The sequence below is a fragment of the Trichechus manatus genome, unplaced genomic scaffold (assembly GCF_000243295.1).
Source record: "Trichechus manatus latirostris isolate Lorelei unplaced genomic scaffold, TriManLat1.0 scaffold00327, whole genome shotgun sequence".
NCBI classification, from domain to species: domain Eukaryota; kingdom Metazoa; phylum Chordata; class Mammalia; order Sirenia; family Trichechidae; genus Trichechus; species Trichechus manatus.
In genome coordinates, this window is record NW_004444263.1 from 104,362 (window position 1) to 119,502 (window position 15,141).

The following is a 15,141-nucleotide window of genomic DNA, read 5'->3' on the forward strand; positions in this document are numbered from 1 at the left end:
TGTCAGTTTGGCCAATGGTTTATCAATTTTGTTGATCTTTTCAAAGAACCAGCTTTGGTCTTGTTAACTCTTTCCATTGTTTTTCTATTCTCTGTTTCATTTCTAATTCTGATTCTTATTATTTCCTTTCTTCTGGCGCCTGAAACCTTCTTTTACTGCCCTGTTTCTACTTGTTCCAGTTGTAGGGTTAATGTTTTGATTATGGCTCTTTCTTCTTTCTGAATGTGTGCATTTATTGCTACAAACTGACCCCTGAGCACTGCTTTTGCTGTGTCTCAAAGGTTCTGGTAGGATGTGTTTTCATTCTCGTTGATTCTATGAATTTCTTTATTCCATCCTTAATTTCTTCTATAACTCAGTAGTTTTTGAGCAAGGTGTACAACACTTTTTTATATTTCGATATAGCTTGCCTGGGATCTCTCAACTATCCTCTCATACCAGTAGAAAGGCAGAAAGAGACAATAGGAAGGAAAAGGAACCTACAAACAAAGAGCGACACAGAGTGATCTTTCCACAGAGATAAGGAAAAGAGCAGGGACCAAGAGGAAATCTGACAGTGACACAAGATACAGTCAGATTAAATAAGAAGCCAAGATACAGACCAAAAAATTTAAAAGAGGCATTCTTGACCTTTCTCTTCTTCTTCCATCCCATCTGGTCAGCCAAGACCTGTAGATTTTGCCTAGAAACTCTCCACTCATTTCCATTCTCCTGCTGCTGCCTCGATATAAATGCAGGCCCTCAAGATCCTCTCCCTAGGTTATTGCAAAACCGTCCTAACTGGTCTCCATACTTCTGGCTTTCCCTCCAGCCCCCTAGTCCCCTACCCCAATCCATTCTTCATGTAGCTACCAGGCTCATTTTTCTAATATACAAGTCTGAGTTGGCCCCTCCCTTGCTCAAAACTTTTGGTGGCTCCCCATCATATTTAGAACAAAATCCAAACTTCTTTGCTTGGTTTTAAACCCCTCATGATATTTTCTCGGCTTATTTCTTAAGCCCCATCTCTGCTGCTTTCATTTGTACCCATTTACAGATCTCAGCACATTTAATGCTGTCTCTTACCTCCAGTCTGCCTATACTGTTCCCTCCGTCTGGAATGCTCTTCTTTGCCTCAGTAATCAACCTAAACCCAAATCACAACTCAATAATTAACGCCTCCCCCAGGCCAGGTATGATGACTTTTCTACGGGCTGCCATAACCCCATTGTCCTGGAACTTACAACACTTTGTTGTAATTATCTGGTAACTTGGCTGCCTCCCACACTAGCCCTTGAGCTCCTAGAGGTCATGGGACTGTCTTTGGCATCTGTATCCTCAATGCCTTGTACAGTTGCTGTCAAGTGATTTCGACTCATGATGACTTCAAATATATCAGAGTAGAACTGCGTTCGATAGGGTTTTCAATGGCTGACTTTTTGAAAGTAGATCACCAGGCCTTTCTCCGGAAGCACTTCTGGGTGGACTCAAACCTCCAACTTTTTGGTTAGCGGCCAAGTGCATTAACCAGTTGCACCACCCAGGGTATCCACCTTGTACAAAGTGCTTAATAAATGTTTATGGAATAGACCAAAAACCCTACCGCCATCAAGTTGATTCTGTCTTACAGTGACCCTGTAGGACAGAGTAGAACTGCCCCATAGGATTTCCAAGGCTGCAAATCTTTACAAAAGCAGACTGCCACATCTTTCTCCCACAGAGCGTCTGATAGGTTCGAACCACTGACCTTTTGGTTAGCAGCCAAGAGCTTAACCTTACGCCACCAGGGCCCCTTTTATGGAATAAAGAGGAAGCTAAATAGGTGGAATGAAAAAGAAAAGAAATGATAGCTTAGAGTAGTAAGACATGAAAGGCAACATTGCAGGGCCTTGAGGAGGGGAAAGGAGAACAGAGGCAAAATAGCTCATGCATACCCTGTATGTTACTTACGTATCAAGGGGCACCAAGAACCTTCAGGAACTTTGTGCCTGAGGAAAGCAGCAGTAGCCAATGCAACAGTGGGAGGGCTTTAGTCCCCAAGTCTTACATCCCCAGCAATAGCCCATCTAAGACCATTTAAATGAAATCATAACAACATCAGTAATAGGAATGAGAATATCTGAGGTGGCCAACTGGCATTTTCTCAATCTTATTGTTGTTTGTTGTTGTTAGCTGCTGTCAAGTCGGTTCTGACTCACAGTGACCCCAGGTACAACAGAACGAAACAATGCCTGGTCCCGTGCCATCCTCACAATCATTGCTGTGTTTGAGCCTATTGTGGTACCTACTGTGTCAGTTCATCTCATTGAGGATCTTCCTCCTTTTCACTCTCTGCTTTACTCCTTCTCCAAGGACTGGTTCCTCCTGATAACATGTTCAATGTATGTGAGACAAAGTCTCGCCATCCTTGCTTCTAAGGAGCATTCTGGCTGTACTTCTCCTAAGACAGATTTGTTCTTTCTTCTGACAATCCATGGTATATTCAATATTCTTCACCAACACAGTAATTCAAAGGCATCAATTCTTCTTTGGTCTTCCTTATTCACTGTCCAGCTTTCATAAGCATATGAAAATACCATGGCTTGAGTCAGGTGCACCTTAGTCCTCAAAGTGACAGCTTTGCTTTTTAACACTTTAAAGAGGCCTTTTACAGCAGATTTGCCCAGTGAAATAAGTCATTTGATTTTTTGACTGCTTCTTCCATGGGTGTTGATTGTGGATCCAAGTAAAATAAAATCCTTGATAACTTCAGTATTTTCTCCATTTATCATGATGTTGCTTTCTCAATCTTATGAAAGGTGAAAAAACTAATCATCTTTAGAAACTTTGCCTTTTTTTTTTTTTAAATCTACAACTTACAAGCTAAGCGAAAACTGGGTCATGTTCCTATCAACTTTATTCATATTAACCAAAAACTGGAAATAAACCAAATACCAGTCAGCAGAAAAATGGATGAATAAATTAAGAGTATATTCATGCAATAGAATATTACACTGCAATTTAAAAAACACTGCTGATACACTCAACAGCATGGATGAATGTCACAAACACAATGTCGTGTGAAAGAAACCAGACACAAATGAGTACATTCTGTATGATTTCATTTATATGAAGTTCAAAACTATGGTTCAAAACTATGGTATACTAATCTCTACGGTGATAGAGGTTAGAGAGTAATTTGTTACCTTTGGAGGGTAGCAACTGGGAGGGGGCCCAAGGAAACTTGCCAGGGTCCAGAAAATATGTTGAACTGGGTGGTGGCTACATGGCTATATGCACATGTAAAAATTCATCAAGCTGTACACTTAGGTGTGCATTTCACTGTATGTAAGTTATACATCAATAAAAGGGAAAAATCCTTAAATTTAAAAAAAACATAACATGTATTGGCTCTGCAAATGCAATTTCAAGACAAGTAACTTAGCTGTCCCCACTTCATCTTAGGTCACCACCCTCCTGTGTAGAATTCTGAAGCCTTCCCTTGCAGAGAACTTCAGAAGTTGTCTGCTGCATTCCTTGAGCCTGGAGTGCGCGTTTGTCTTGGATTCTCTAAGTCTGATCATTGAGGGCCACTTGAGGTCAGGACAAGGTCGAGGGCACCCGTCAGGAATGGGATGAGATCCCATCTCACATAAGTCCATGGTATCATCTCTGAGTAAGGTGACCATAAAATCTATCTTCCAAACCAGGACATTTTAAGAACAAAAAGGGACTCATATTTTCACCAGGACAATAGGCATAAACCAGATGTCCCAGGCAAGGGGTATATAATGGAACTTCTTGATATAAAAGCTACCAGACAACCTGGAAAGTACACATACTGGGATGAGTGTGACTTGGGTGGGTTGGGACAAGGGCAAGGGGGTACACGAGAAGGAAATGGAGACAGAAAGGAGCCTTTAATCTGCCAAGGATGCAGAGGTATTCTATATGATCGCTCTTCAGGGAACCAGGCCTCTAGCCCACACCCCAGTTGTTCCCCCTCCTTCTCCTCGAATTTACTGTCCCTTCTTTGAAACTCCTAAGCCTGACCCTGCACCCTGGCCCTCCCAGCCCACAGTTCCCCTGACCCCACTCCCTTTCCCAGAACTCAGTTGCCTGAGCCCCCAGCCTGCGGTTCTCTCCTAGGCCTCAGCCTTTCCTGCCTTCGACTAAACAGCAGCATCTTCTAAGCCCTGGGGGCTTCCCCGGGCCCCAGCCCCGGCCTAGAACCGCCCGCCAACTGCTACGCTGCCACTGCCGCTTCCTCTATAAAGGGACCCAGGCGTCCCGGCCCAGGGGCCCTGCACAGCAGGTGAGACTCTCTCGCCCCATCTCCTTTGCTGCCTGGTGGTGGACTCCTGCCGCCACATCCTGCCTCTTGGCCTGTGCCCGGTCTCTCCTGTGCCTCAGTCTGCCTGAGGCTTGGCTTGGTGGGTTTGGTTTTGGTTTGTTCCCCTGTGTCTGACTCTCTGTCTCTGTCACACATTCTCTGTTTCTGCTGCTCTGTTCCCTTCTGCTCTCTGTTCCCTTCCCACCTCTGTTTCTCTTTCTGTCTCTCTCCCCCAACTTACTTCGGGGTTTCCCTGACTGCATTTTGTCCCCTTCTCTGTCTATCGCCCTGTCTTTCAGGGTGGCTGTCTCCGAGGGCAGGAGGCCCTCTTCCGCAGCGCGCCCCGCCCCGCTCACTGTCTCTTTCCCTGCAGGTTCTCCACATGACACGACCTGGGCGCCTCTACCTCCTGAGGGTGCATGGCAACCCCCTCCTCCTCCTCCTCCTGGGGCTGCTGCTGGCCCTGCTGTCTGAAACCCAGGTGAGGCAGCAGGAGAATGGGAGCTTCTGGGGTGGCCCAGCTGAGCCTTGGGTCCTGGAGCCCCCTCTAACTCTGTTCTCTCCTAGGGGCTCCCTGGGGTTGGCCTCTCACCTTCAGCTGCTCCGACTGCCCAGCAGCACCCCAAGAAGCACTTCACCTCAGGCACCCTCAAACCTGCTGCTCACCTCATTGGTAAGCATCCACCTGACTGCCCAGACATCCAACTCCCACCCTTCAGCCCGCCTAGACCTCAAGCATCTACTCCATCTCTGCCCCTGCTTGCCCTACCTCCCAAGGACAGAGGTGTCCAGCCCCCATCTCTCCCCTAACCATGCCCCAGGGACTAAGTCATCTAGTGCCTGTTTCCCCAGGGAGTGAGACCACTGAGTCCCCAGACCCTTGACCCTTGCCCCCATGGCTCTTCCTAGGAGACCCCAGCACCCAGACCTCTCTGCGCTGGAGAGCAAACACGGATCACGCCTTCCTCCGCCATGGCTTTGCTTTGAGCAACAATTCCCTCCTGGTCCCCACAAGTGGCCTCTACTTTGTCTACTCCCAGGTGGTCTTCTCCGGGGAAGGCTGCTCCCCCAAGGCCACCCCCACTCCTCTCTACCTGGCTCATGAGGTCCAGCTCTTCTCCTCCCAGTACCCCTCCCATGTGCCTCTCCTCAGTGCCCAGAAGTCCGTGTGCCCAGGGCCACAGGGACCTTGGGTGCGGTCAGTGTACCAGGGGGCTGTGTTCCTGCTCACCCGGGGAGACCAGCTATCCACTCACACAGTCGGCAGCTCCCACCTACTCCTCAGCCCCAGTAGTGTCTTCTTTGGAGCCTTTGCTCTGTAGAACTTGGAAAAAAACAGAAAGAAGAAAAATATTGGTTTCAAGGCCTACTCCCCATTTTGCCTCCATTCTGACAGTTTCAAGGGTTACCACCACCTCTCCTTTGACCATTCCAACAGTCTCAAGTCTTCCCCCACTCAAATCACTGGAGCTTCCAAGGAGGAATTCTGGGCTCCCAGGGGACCACACCTTCCTTAGCCACCCCGGATGCTCCACCAAGGATTTCAAGCCTGCCTAGAAATTCCCAGCCCAGAGCCTTCTGTCCTGCCAGTCTGGGTGGAGCCTAGATCCAGACATGGAGGAGGAGCAGACATGTGGAGGAGCTTGAGTGGATGACTGGAGGTGGGGAGGGGTAATTATTTATGATGGGAAAATTAAATTATTTATTTATGGAAGATGGAGAAAGCAGAATAATAGAGAGACATTAGAAGACAGAGAGATAAACAGACCCAAGAGATGAAGAATGAAAGGGCATCAGCATAGGCTGGCCTACAGACAGAGAGAAAAAAACAGTAGGTCTGAGATTCTGAGAGGCTGTAGAAGGAAAGTGGAAAGTTCTTGAGAGCTAGCCACTGTTTAACTAGACACCCCTGGGGTGGAATCTGCACCCTCAACGAAGACCAATAAAACTCTCTGAAATGCCGTCTGTGTATATCTGTCTGTCTGGGAGAGGAGAATTTCCCAGGTCTGTATGCAAAATGGAGGGAGGAAAAGAGGCCTCAAAGGCAGCAGGAGCTGTGGGAGAACAAGGAGATAAAGAGGCCCAAGGGGCTCTGGGGATGTGTGGTGGACTCAAAGGGGCAGCCACACTGCTGCAGGGGAACCAAAGGATAAGCTAAGACAACAGAGGGGAAATGAGGTCCAGGGTCTGGAGGGGTGGAGGTCAGGGACCCCTAGGAGACATGGTCACATGTAGGGGCTCTGACGAATGGGGATACAGGAGGCCTCTGAGAAGAGGCGACCACATCAAAGGGGGGAATGTTCAAGACTTTAGGGTGGGGTGTGCACGGGGCCCTGAGGAATAGAAGAGCCTCCAGGACTAGGAGGGTGTGGAATGCAGGGGAGATTTGAAGACACATGGGCACACACAGGGGCTCTGAGGGGCAGGGGTGTCGCCAGGAATTTGGAGGGAATGGGTTGTTTGAGGAGACATGGGCTCACACAGAGGCTCTGAGGGTGGGCGTGTCTAGGAATTTGGGGGAACTGGGGTTCTCTGGGAGACATGGACACACACAGGGGCTCTGAGGAGTGGGGGTGTCTGCAGGAATTTGGGAGGAACAAGTTCTTTGGAGAGACATGAGCATACACAGAGGCTCTAAGGTGTGGGAGTATCTCCAGGAATTTGGGGGGAACAGGGGTTCTCTCGGACACATGGCCACATACAGGGGCTCTAGGGATAGGGGCTTTATGCAAAAATCAGAGACCTCAGGTTCCCTCAGAAGCCAAGACTGAAACCAGCAGTTTGAGTCCCAAGGTCAGAATGAAAGGAGAAGATCCACCCCGTGGGGTCTGTGAATTCCCAGGGCTGTTACTCCCCTGGGGCTGTCCCAGACTTGTCCCTGCTATGCCCACCAGCCCTTCCAGAGGCCCCATTCACACCCCTAGTCTCAGGTTAGTCCCTCTTCCCCCAGCTCCTTCTCCCAAGCGGTCCAAGCACACATCTCAGGACCCAAGACCCAAACACAGGCCTTAGCTCCCAGCTTCCTCCCCATCAAGGACTCAGCTTTCTGAAGCCCCTCTCACCCTGCCTTTGGAGTTCTACCCCCATGTGAGTCCTGTGTGGAAATCAAAGGCAAACAGCTCACAGAACTGGTACTCAGAAGAAATGGAGACAATGAGAATTGAGGAACAGGGGCGAACTGGGATCAAGCCTCCAGGGTCCTACGCATACATCCATAACTGGCCCAGGAAGCTGTCCTCAGAATCCATATGGGGAGGGTGGGAAGTATCCTTGATGCCTGGGTGTCCCCAACTTTCCAAACCTCCGCCCCCGCGATGGAGAAGAAACCGAGACAGAAGGTGTAGGGCCCACTACCGCTTCCTCCAGATGAGCTCATGGGTTTCTCCACCAAGGAAGTTTTCCACTGGTTGAATGAAAGCTTCTCCCCGCCCTCCTGTGCCCCAGGGGCATATAAAGGCAGCTGTTTACACACCCAGCCAGCAGAACTCCCTCAGCGAGGACACCAGGGGACCAGACAGGAGGGAGAGAAGCAACTCCAGACACCCCTGGAAAGAATCCCTCAGACACCACACCCCCAGACAAGCAGCTTGGTGGGATTCTCTCTTTCATACACACACTACCCCAGGGCTTCACCATCTTCCAGCTGCACTTGAGCCCCTCTGCAAAGGACGCCATGAGCACTGAAAGCATGATCCGGGATGTGGAGCTGGCTGAGGAGGCGCTCCCCAAGAAGGCAGGGGCCCCCCAGGGCTCCAGACGGTGCCTGTGCCTCAGCCTCTTCTCCTTCCTGCTTGTGGCAGGAGCCACCACGCTCTTCTGCTTGCTGCACTTCGGGGTGATTGGCCCTCAGAGGGAAGAGGTGAGTGCCTCACCAGCCTTCATTCAGAAATTGGGGCAAAAGAGATGGAGTGGGGGGTACAAGTATGTAGATGGGGAGAGATGGGGAGGAAAAACAGAGAAGGACGGGGAGTCAGAAAGAGATGTGGAGAGATGGAGAAAGAGAAATATAAAGAGATAGGATGCTTGGAACGTGGAAGGAGCTCGCTAAATATTGGTTGAATGAATGAACAAACAAATGAACAAACAATTGGATATATCTAAAGAGCTAGGTAGAGTGATATGGGGTGTGGGTAGAGATATGGAGAAGAAACAAATGATATGAATGAAACTGATGAGATCGAAAGAAATGTGGAATGAGATGTGGGCAATATGAAAGAGATGAGGAGAGAGATGAAGAGATAAGGAAAGATGAAGATAAGGTGTCTGGTACATGGAAGGCACTCGATGACAGAGTTGTTGAATGGAAGGATGGATGGATGAATAAATGGATGAATGGAGAAAGAAAACCAGAGGCTTCAGGGCAGAGAAACGAAGCTAAATTAGCAGCCCAGCTATTTCTCCCTTTGTGGGGACTTGTCTCTAATGCTAACTCCTCTTTCTTCTCCTCAGCAGTTCCCAGATGGCTTCCATCTAATCAACCCCTTGGCCCAGACACTCAGTAAGTGTCTCCCAAATCACCTAATGCTGGGTTTGAGTGAGGAAGGGCGTTAGTCCTGGGATGGAACCAATGAGAGGGGGGTAGATTTCAGAGTTTTGGTTTTTGGGGAGGAGGAATGGAGGTCAAGGTAAGAGTATATTTTTCTGGGAAGCTTAAGGGTCTCACTTTTTCTTTCCTCTTTCCTCCTCAGGATCATCTTCTCGAACTCCAAGTGACAAGCCTGTAGCCCATGTTGTAGGTAAGAATTCTGAAGCTGTGTCTTGGGGGCTAAAAGGAGGGAGAGATGGGATGTGGAGGGATAGGATTGGGGGACTAAATGGGGCTGAGAGTAGAGAGACCTCTGGAGACAGTGTGAGCTTAAGGGGACAGTGGAGGAATAACACAGATCTTAAGGGGAATACTCAGAATCTCATGGCCAGATGGGATGTGGGAAGAAAGAGCGGACAGGAACCGGATGCGGGGCATGGCGGGGGGGGTGGTGGCAGAACTTGAGGGCCAGGATGTGGAGAGTGGAACTGACTGACTGGGTCACACCGACTCACCTCTCTCTCTCCCTCTCTCCCTCCCTCCAGCAAACCCCCAAGCTGAGGGACAACTACAGTGGCTGAGCCGGCGTGCCAATGCCCTCCTGGCCAATGGTGTGGAGCTGATAGACAACCAGCTGATGGTGCCTTCTGACGGGCTGTACCTCATCTACTCCCAGGTCCTCTTCAAGGGCCAAGGCTGCCCTTCCACACATGTGCTCCTCACCCACACCATCAGCCGTATCGCTGTCTCCTACCAGACCAAGGTCAACCTCCTCTCTGCCATCAAGAGCCCTTGCCATAGGGAGACCCCGGAGGAGGCTGAGGCCAAGCCCTGGTATGAGCCCATCTACCTGGGAGGAGTCTTTCAGCTGGAGAAGGGTGATCGACTCAGTGCTGAGATTAATCTGCCCAACTATCTCGACTTTGCTGAGTCTGGGCAGGTCTACTTTGGGATCATTGCCTTATGAGGGAGAATGGACACTCATCCTTCCCCGATCCCCTCACCCACCTCAGTCCCTTTGTAATCCATTTCTTTAGGCCCCTTCATCCCCTCCTGGCTTAGAAAGGAAATTAGGGGCTCAGGGGTGGGCCCAAGTTTATAACTTTAAACAACAACACTTAGAAACCTGAGATGCAGGGATGTGTAACCTGGACAATGGGGCACTGGCCACCGCCTAGAATCCAAACTTAGGCTTCCAGAACCTACCAGATCCCTGAATGCAAACTGGGACATCCAGAATGTGGAAGCCAGAGAGGCTTTTGTTCTATCCAGCACACTTCAGAACATCCTGAGAAGACCTTACCTAGAACTTGACATGAGTGGACCTCAGACCTCCCTCTCTCCAGAAGTTTCCAGACCCTTCCCTGAGATATGGAGCCCCTGCCTCTCCGCACAAATCGGGCCCCCTCTATTTATGTTTGCACTTGTGATTATTTATTATTTATTTATTATTTATTTATTTACTGATGAGAATGTATTTATTCGGGAGGTCAGGGGCCCTGGCGGACCCAATGTAAGGGCTGCCTATGCTTAGACATGTTTTCTGTGAAAACGGAGCTGAACCGTAGGCTATTCCCACTTGGCCTCCTGGCCTCTGTGCCTCCCTTTGCTTATGTTTTTAAAAAATATTTATCTGATCAAGTTGTCTGAATAATGCTGATTTGGTGACAGATTGTCGCTATATCGCTGAACCTCTGCTCCCCAGGGGAGTTGTGTTTGTAACCGCCCTACTGGTCAGTGGCGAGAAATAAAGTTTGCTTAGAAAAGAAACATGGTCTCTTTCTTGGAATTAATACTGCAGCTTCCTCTCCTTGGAGATAGCGATTCCCTTCCTGAAGTCCTCCTTCCACAGGACTTAAGATTCCTCAGACCCAGTCCCCAGTCCTTAGACTCTGAGACAACCCGGGGTCCAGGAGACCCTACAGAAACAAAGTCCAGCCAAATAACCCCCTCCCTCAGGAAACAGAAATCTGAACCCAATTACCTTGCCCTCAGGGAATGGGAATTTCCGACTCTGGGAATTCCAATCCCTGACGGGAAAGTCCTGTAGCTCAGGTAAGATTTCCGGCTGTTGCCTCGGCCTGACAGAGCAGGGAGGAGCCACATTCTCAGGCACCTGAATCACAGCCAAGGAACTTCCAAGGATTCAGGTGTCTGGACTCCAAATTCCCTGCTCCAGGCCACCCACCCAGCCCTGTCCTAACTGTGCAACCTGAACCAGTCACTTAACCTCATCTATCAAGTGGAGATGGGAATGCCCACTGCTAATGGGGTCACTAGGGAACAGAAGCAATAACTACCTCAGGGCACCTAGCAGGGTTTGGCATGTGGTAGGCACTCAGTGGATCCTGGCTTTCTTCTTTTATCCAGCTAGACACTCAGATATCCAGCCCTCAGCCGTCTATCCCCTTCCATTTTCTCAGTGAGCAAAACGGAACCTAAGGAAGAATATTAAAAACAAGCAATAACATATAGGTGAAGGGCCCACATGCCAGTCTTTTGTCACCAATTTCTTGGCAAATGGTACGGGAAGGAGTGTGAGGTGGGCAAACCAGAAAGAGAACTCCCCATATCCAGGAGGAGCTCTTTCCCGGAGACAGAGTCAAAGAAAAATATGGAGTTAAGAAATGCGGACCCAGAGAGTAAGAACCCCAGCTAGGCTCAAGAGCTTTTCCTTCCGGCCCAGGGTTGCCAGGGAGGGGAAAACCCCGTGGTGTGCCCACAGGGGTAAGCTGTCCCGTGGGAGTGACCTAGATAGGGCCTTGGGTCCCCCTCTGCCTCCTCCAGGTGGGGGCTGAAAGTCAGTCGTCCTGGGGAGGGTGCTGTTAACTCACCGCGGGGGCCCCTGACTCTTGCCCACTTACAGGAAGGAGGACCTAAAGTGTGAACCAGGGGTAAGGACTTTCCATCCCCCTCTGGACTGGACTGGGCGGCATCAGCTTTTCCTCCCCCTACCACCCCATCTCTCCCTCTTTCTCAAACATCCTCCCCAACTTTCTCCAGCAGCTGCCTCCCTTCAGATCTGGTGAGCTGCTCATTGCTCCTTGGAGAGAAGTGTTGAGGGGGCGGGAGGGGGGCCGGAAGGGGGGTGGGCAGTGGCTGAAGGTGCCTCCAGGCAGCCAGCAGGGAGAAGTGTTGGGCCCCTCAGAGCATCATTCCTCAGCCACATCAAGGGCTTACTCTGCACTGGGCCTTTCTTACTCTGGTGATTGTCTTTCCCTACAGTGACCCCTCTCTCTGTTGGGAGAGACCCGAGAAAAAAGAGCATAGTGCCTGTATCTGGTGGAGACCATGTGGTTCTGAGAATCATGCTTGGAGATGCTTTGGGTTTTGGGAGCTCCTGTTCCTTCTTAACTCCCTCTGGGCTACTGTTGGGGCCTGTCCATTCAGAGGCCGGGGTTCAGGGGGACTAGCAGACCACCATCTCAGGAAGCAAAGCCCATAAGCAGTATTATGAATTGCTGCAAGCAACCCCTCCCCCCCAAAAAAATAGAGAATAATATAACCACTTGTGTGCTCACCCTGATTTAAGATATTAGCATTTCAGCATCTACATTGGCAGCACTAAAGCTTTACATTCTTTATTTTCATCAGGCTCAAAATCAGTTTCCAAACTGTTTCCTACATTTTTTCCACTGCCATGGGCTCCCAGGTGTCTGAGTTCCCAATATCTGGGCTGATTCACACAATTGTACCATGCAGTCGTGTTTCCTAGGACGCGGGCGGCCCTCACCCCACCATCACAGCCCCAAAGAAAGTCTTCCCTCTCCTGTAGTCCACCATATCGGGGTGACTGATGTTGACGTACACCCTCTCGCCCCTCCGGAGCTGCACCAGACCGCCGAACCCTACGCTCGTGAACCAAAGGGGTCCGTATTCGTGCCTCCTGGCCGGGTCCAAAACCGATGTAACAGTCTCGGCACCCTCGAGCAGCAGCTGGGGAATCCCTGGCCCGTAGGCGCCCCCAGCACGGTACAGCGAGCTGCGCAGCGTGACCGAGCGGCCGAGGGGTCCTCGGCCGGCAGGGGGCGCCCGGCCCCGGTAGCCGACGTAACAGTAGAGGTAATAGAGGCCGTCCTGCGGCAGGGCCAGCCCCTCCGCGCCTAAGAACTGCGTGCCGCTTCTCAGAAACGCTTCTTCTTTCTTCGTCTCCCAACCTAACCCCTGCCCAGTCTTCCAAGAGCCTGCAGAAAAAATGGTCCGTCGGTTTTCGGGGAATCCGATCCTGATAGGAGCAATCTAGACCTGGGACTCCTGGGAGAGTGGACATGGGCGTGGGAGTGAGGCTTTTATCCCCCTGCAGGAATCAATCCTGGGGAGGAGGAATGGGGAGGTGGTGCTGCCTCTGGAATGAGTACGTGTTGGGGGCTGAGGGAACTTGGATGTAGGTGCAGAGCGCTCTGGTGGGAAGATCCAGGCCAGGTTTTGCCTGCTCCCCGAGGGAAGCTAGAAGCTAAAATAGGGAGACCAGCGGAAGGGTGGACTCTTTAGGTGCTAGAGGTAGTGGAGCACTGGAATAATAGGGCAAAGGGACTCTAACTGCGGGCAGGCAGATCCGTCACCCTTGTAACAGTGAGCTGAGCCCGCTGGATCCTTGACTGATTTCTCTCCGGCTATGTAAACGTTTATGCAGGTCTGCGAAGTCTTTACCTATGAGGTGGGCAGCCGGGAGCCTCGGGCTGAGATCTGTTTCCGCTTTCTCCTCGGGCAGCTTCTGGAACTCTGGAAGGAGCACAGAGTTCATGATTGGGGGTTTGGGGGGCCACCCATGCATGGTCCCCCTAAGAGGACAGGGCCCCAGGGTTCACGGATGGAGCACCCAAATTCCTGGAGGAAGAGGGTAAGGGGACAAGGACAAGAGCTGGGGGGTGCCTTAGGGGTGGGAAGGGGAGGGGGAAATGATCTGCTCTTACCCAGTTGTTGCTGGGTCTGTCCCCCCAGATCAGCGGTCTCTGTTACCTGGTTGGGGTCACAGTACCCAGAGTTTAGACTCAGCTGACGCCAACCCCACCCCTCCCAACATGGACCCAAGCTCCAAGCCTGACGTTTCTCCCACCTGCCCCACCCCCAACACACATCTCCCTGGGAGGGAGAGCAAGCAAGGCATGTCCTTGGGCCTGAGTTGTGTCTTGGGAGGGATGAGGGAAGACAGACAGGCAACCAGTAAGGAGCTTGGAGACAACAGGAAACACGGCATCATGGGAGCTTGGAAAGAGCCAGCGAAGAGATAGTCAAGACATTTGCACCAGGGACAGAAGAGACAGCTGAGCAGGATGAGGCAGGAGTCCCAAAAGCATAGCAGGAGGTGAGTGAGCATGATAGGATAGAGCCCTCCTGTTGCAGCCACTCACCAGTCCTCCCCGCTCCTGGGGCACCAAGGCCAGCACAGTCAGGACAGTGATAGGCACAGACAGCACCACAGACCCTAGTACAATGGCTCCAGCCACAGCCAGCAGGAGACAGCCCCTCCCCTGGGGCCTCCCACCCCGGCCCTCCAGCCCCAGTGCCTCCATGGAGACTGTGAGCCAGTGCCAGGGCAGGGGGGGCTTTCATACCCAGAGGTGGGGCCACCCCCTCCCCATAGACCCACACACCTGGCTGGGACTTTCCACACACCCCTGCTCCCCTCACCCAGCTTCCTGTTTACCCAGAGCTGGGGCAGGGCAGCTGGATGCCTGGGTTCTCTGAACTGGGGAAGGAGTTGGGGTGGAGAGACAGACTTTCAGAGTTGAACTGGAGGGGGCCTTTGAGATCTTCTGGCTCAGCAGGGAGGGAAACCAAGGCCCAGGGAGGGAAGGTAGCTTGCAGGAAGTCAGGCAGCAAGGCTGTAATGAGAACACAGGACTCTAGGTTTCCAGTGCAGTCTGCATTCTTCTTCACCACCCCACCCCCAGATGGTTGTTGGAGGGAGGGCTGCCTTCTCTTCCCGAAGTCAGGGGCTGGAGTAGGAGGATAAGAACTGGGGTCTTGAGGGATCTCTGAGAAGAACATATTCCCACACTGACCTCTCCCTCCCATTGCCTTGCTCACGCCTATCCCCCTCTTGATGGTAGGAAAGGCAGAGTTAAGCCATGTACAGCAATGGCCACTGAAGAAAGTCTCAGCCTCACCACTGACTCACTGGGGAGGGATGGAAACGGAGCACTACTTCCATTGTATGCAGAGTGCAGATAGGAGAGAGGTGAGACACACCCTCGCCTCTCACAGTCTAGGATGAGCCTGATCCACTTGTAGGTACTTATTAAATGCCTATAAATGAACCAAAGGATGAATGAATGAATAAGCAAAACAAAGCAGCAAGGACCAAATGAATGGTATAGGTAGG

The 15,141-nt window shown here is 51.1% G+C and overlaps 3 protein-coding genes across 5 annotated transcripts; 2 read left to right on the forward strand and 1 right to left on the reverse strand.

Moving 5' to 3' along the window:
• Nucleotides 1-4,673: 4,673 nt before the first annotated feature.
• On the forward strand, nucleotides 4,674-5,739 carry LTA (lymphotoxin alpha). Its single transcript, XM_004390735.2, has 3 exons — nucleotides 4,674-4,772; nucleotides 4,859-4,964; nucleotides 5,201-5,739. The coding sequence occupies exons 1-3, from the start codon at nucleotides 4,674-4,676 to the stop codon at nucleotides 5,611-5,613; spliced, it is 618 nt and encodes a 205-aa protein (XP_004390792.1). The 3' UTR covers nucleotides 5,614-5,739.
• Nucleotides 5,740-7,777: 2,038 nt separating this feature from the next.
• TNF (tumor necrosis factor) lies at nucleotides 7,778-11,554 on the forward strand. 2 transcript variants are annotated; one of them, XM_023725521.1, is made up of 4 exons: nucleotides 7,778-8,150; nucleotides 8,741-8,789; nucleotides 8,980-9,027; nucleotides 9,362-11,554. In XM_023725521.1, exons 1-4 carry the CDS (start codon nucleotides 7,965-7,967, stop codon nucleotides 9,781-9,783), a joined length of 705 nt encoding a protein of 234 aa, XP_023581289.1. In that variant the 5' UTR covers nucleotides 7,778-7,964; the 3' UTR covers nucleotides 9,784-11,554.
• A 395-nt stretch (nucleotides 11,555-11,949) lies between these two features.
• Nucleotides 11,950-14,364, reverse strand: LTB (lymphotoxin beta). 2 transcript variants are annotated; one of them, XM_004390737.2, is made up of 4 exons: nucleotides 14,168-14,364; nucleotides 13,730-13,775; nucleotides 13,467-13,538; nucleotides 11,950-13,000 (listed from the first exon to the last, which is right to left on the reverse strand). In XM_004390737.2, the coding sequence occupies exons 1-4, from the start codon at nucleotides 14,327-14,329 to the stop codon at nucleotides 12,546-12,548; spliced, it is 735 nt and encodes a 244-aa protein (XP_004390794.1). In that variant the 5' UTR covers nucleotides 14,330-14,364; the 3' UTR covers nucleotides 11,950-12,545. The 2 variants fall into 2 exon arrangements, with proteins under 2 accessions (XP_004390794.1, XP_023581304.1); XM_023725536.1 differs by lacking the exon at nucleotides 13,730-13,775 and having other exon boundaries at nucleotides 12,862-13,000; nucleotides 14,168-14,352.
• Between the last annotated feature and the right edge of the window lie 777 nt (nucleotides 14,365-15,141).

Bases quoted from the DNA above. Each gene is read 5' to 3' on its own strand.
- LTA (XM_004390735.2), top strand. From the start codon at position 4,674: ATGACACGACCTGGGCGCCTCTACCTCCTGAGGGTGCATGGCAACCCC. The intron at 4,773-4,858 runs GTGAGGCAGCAG...GTTCTCTCCTAG, and splicing joins CCCTGCTGTCTGAAACCCAG to GGGCTCCCTGGGGTTGGCCT. The intron at 4,965-5,200 runs GTAAGCATCCAC...GGCTCTTCCTAG, and splicing joins ACCTGCTGCTCACCTCATTG to GAGACCCCAGCACCCAGACC.
- TNF (XM_023725521.1), top strand. From the start codon at position 7,965: ATGAGCACTGAAAGCATGATCCGGGATGTGGAGCTGGCTGAGGAGGCG. The intron at 8,151-8,740 runs GTGAGTGCCTCA...TCTTCTCCTCAG, and splicing joins TTGGCCCTCAGAGGGAAGAG to CAGTTCCCAGATGGCTTCCA. The intron at 8,790-8,979 runs GTAAGTGTCTCC...TTTCCTCCTCAG, and splicing joins CCCCTTGGCCCAGACACTCA to GATCATCTTCTCGAACTCCA.
- LTB (XM_004390737.2), bottom strand. From the start codon at position 14,329: ATGGAGGCACTGGGGCTGGAGGGCCGGGGTGGGAGGCCCCAGGGGAGG. The intron at 13,539-13,729 runs GTAAGAGCAGAT...TGCTCCTTCCAG, and splicing joins ACAGACCCAGCAACAACTGG to AGTTCCAGAAGCTGCCCGAG. The intron at 13,001-13,466 runs GTAAAGACTTCG...TTTTTTCTGCAG, and splicing joins CCCGGCTGCCCACCTCATAG to GCTCTTGGAAGACTGGGCAG.